The sequence below is a fragment of the Echinops telfairi genome, unplaced genomic scaffold (assembly GCF_000313985.2).
Source record: "Echinops telfairi isolate 266 unplaced genomic scaffold, ASM31398v2 ScPeMD7_7412;HRSCAF=8450, whole genome shotgun sequence".
Lineage (NCBI taxonomy): Eukaryota > Metazoa > Chordata > Mammalia > Afrosoricida > Tenrecidae > Echinops > Echinops telfairi.
Window position 1 is genome coordinate 13,040,960 of NW_022111312.1, and position 1,745 is coordinate 13,042,704.

The 1,745-nt window shown below is 36.0% G+C and overlaps 1 protein-coding gene and 1 pseudogene across 1 annotated transcript in view; both read right to left on the bottom strand.

Annotated features, from left to right (window-relative positions):
• The window catches only part of LOC101664042, a 9,111-nt pseudogene extending 9,057 nt beyond the window's left edge, over positions 1-54 (bottom strand).
• A 403-nt stretch (positions 55-457) lies between these two features.
• The window catches only part of ZCCHC8 (zinc finger CCHC-type containing 8), a 21,543-nt gene continuing 20,255 nt past the window's right edge, over positions 458-1,745 (bottom strand). The window contains exon 13 of the mRNA XM_045296721.1: positions 458-1,744. Coding sequence (XP_045152656.1) covers positions 1,463-1,744 — 282 coding nt within the window. The 3' untranslated portion in view covers positions 458-1,462. The remainder of the gene's footprint in view (position 1,745) is intronic.

Sequence of the window (1,745 nt, forward strand, 5' to 3'; positions counted from 1 at the left end):
ATAGTAAAGGATTTTTATTACGTACTTAAACTCAGAGAAAAATGCCAAGTGCATTTAGCTTTGTTTCTGCCATTTTCAGTGAGATTTCAAATGAAACTTGCTCCACCTGTTAATCCTTTCCCGGAAGCCGAAGGGGGTTTGTATCAGGCTGCTTGCTAACCACAGGTCAGCGGTTCCACTGACCAGGCACTTGAGACAAAGATGAGACTATCTCCTTATCAAGACGTACAGCTTCAGAAACCCCAGGGAGCCACTCGACTTTGTTCTACAGGGCTGCTATGAACCAGAATCGACTTGATGGCAGTCGGTTATTTATTTTAATACTTTTATTGTTTGTGTAACTGTGAATTTCACTCCTGAAATCTTCAAATAAAACCTAAATCTAAGATGGTGCCATCATTTTGCTCCCCCTGCTGGTCCAAGAACTGGGTAACACTACTGACTGGAGACCAAGTAATTTAGATTGTTTAGATGTTTATTTTCACACATCTGACCAAATATAAAGGTGTAATGACATTCCAAATAATGACAACAATCAAAGTTCTGGTTCTTTTTTGACAATTGGGACATCTATGTCTATTTTTAGTTGTAAATTATCTTAGGATTCAAATCTAGAAAATACTTTTATACCAAGGTTAGCTGCCTCCATTTTTTTCTTTCCCTCAAAATTATTCCTTGAAAAAAAAAAAAAAAGGTTCCTTGGAATGATCTTATTTTCTAGATTTAAGGTAAAAACCTATGGAAAACACCTAAACTTTCAATTTCGTAGAACTGTGTTTACTTTTGCTACTATTCATTTTTGCACCACATTAAGTACCTTCCAAACTTATGGTTTTGTATACAAATTTAACCATTACTTTTGATTGTACTTAGTCTTAGATTATGAAAACTAATTTATCAAACCTCTGTCCACAAAGATAAACATACCTGCAGCAAGTTTGTGAGATGATGTTACAAAAAAGAAAGTGTTATTAAAATTGATGCACGTAAATCATTTACAAAAATATCCCAAATGGGATAAAGCTGCTCCTCCCTGATTTTTTTATTTGGTTGCTGGAGTTGCACTGTGACTTTAAAATGGTTAGTTTTTTTTCTTTTAAAAAGTGATATATTAAACTTATGTACAGGATAGTTAGCAAAAGGTATAAAGGGAAATCAACATACAAAAGACAGATAAAAACCATTACTTTGACCGAAACTCACAATCCAAAAATAGTATTAAGCTTAACAAGCAAACTCTAAACCTGCTCCTAACCCAAGTTTCTGCTGGAGAGAATAAAATATAATAAAGGGCCTAGTTTTTCCATTCCTTAAAAAAACTGGCTTGGGCTATAGACCACAATTAAGCTTGAGATAGATTTTTAAACATCAGAAGGTAATAATTTTATCTGTCCACTTATTAGTTTACAGAACAAAAAGGGAAAAAGAATTGAAAAGCTAGTTCTTGGTGCTGTGGTAAGCCTTATTCAGAAGTCTTTTTATTTTTTTGCTGGTTCCGGGGTGAGTTCTTTAGCAAGTTCCTTATTCTGAGATACATTCCAGTTGACTCTGCCATGTTCTCAAATTCAAATGGAGTTATTCCCATTGCAAACTTGCTCATGTCAGGTATGGGGCTATGCATTTTAGCAGCTGTGGAAGGGCTGGGGCCTGGAGGGAGATTTTGGCCGCCCCCATTGCTGCTGCCACAGTTTGACACAACATTGCCACTATCGAGGGTAGCATCTTCACAGTTGACTGGGGCAAAC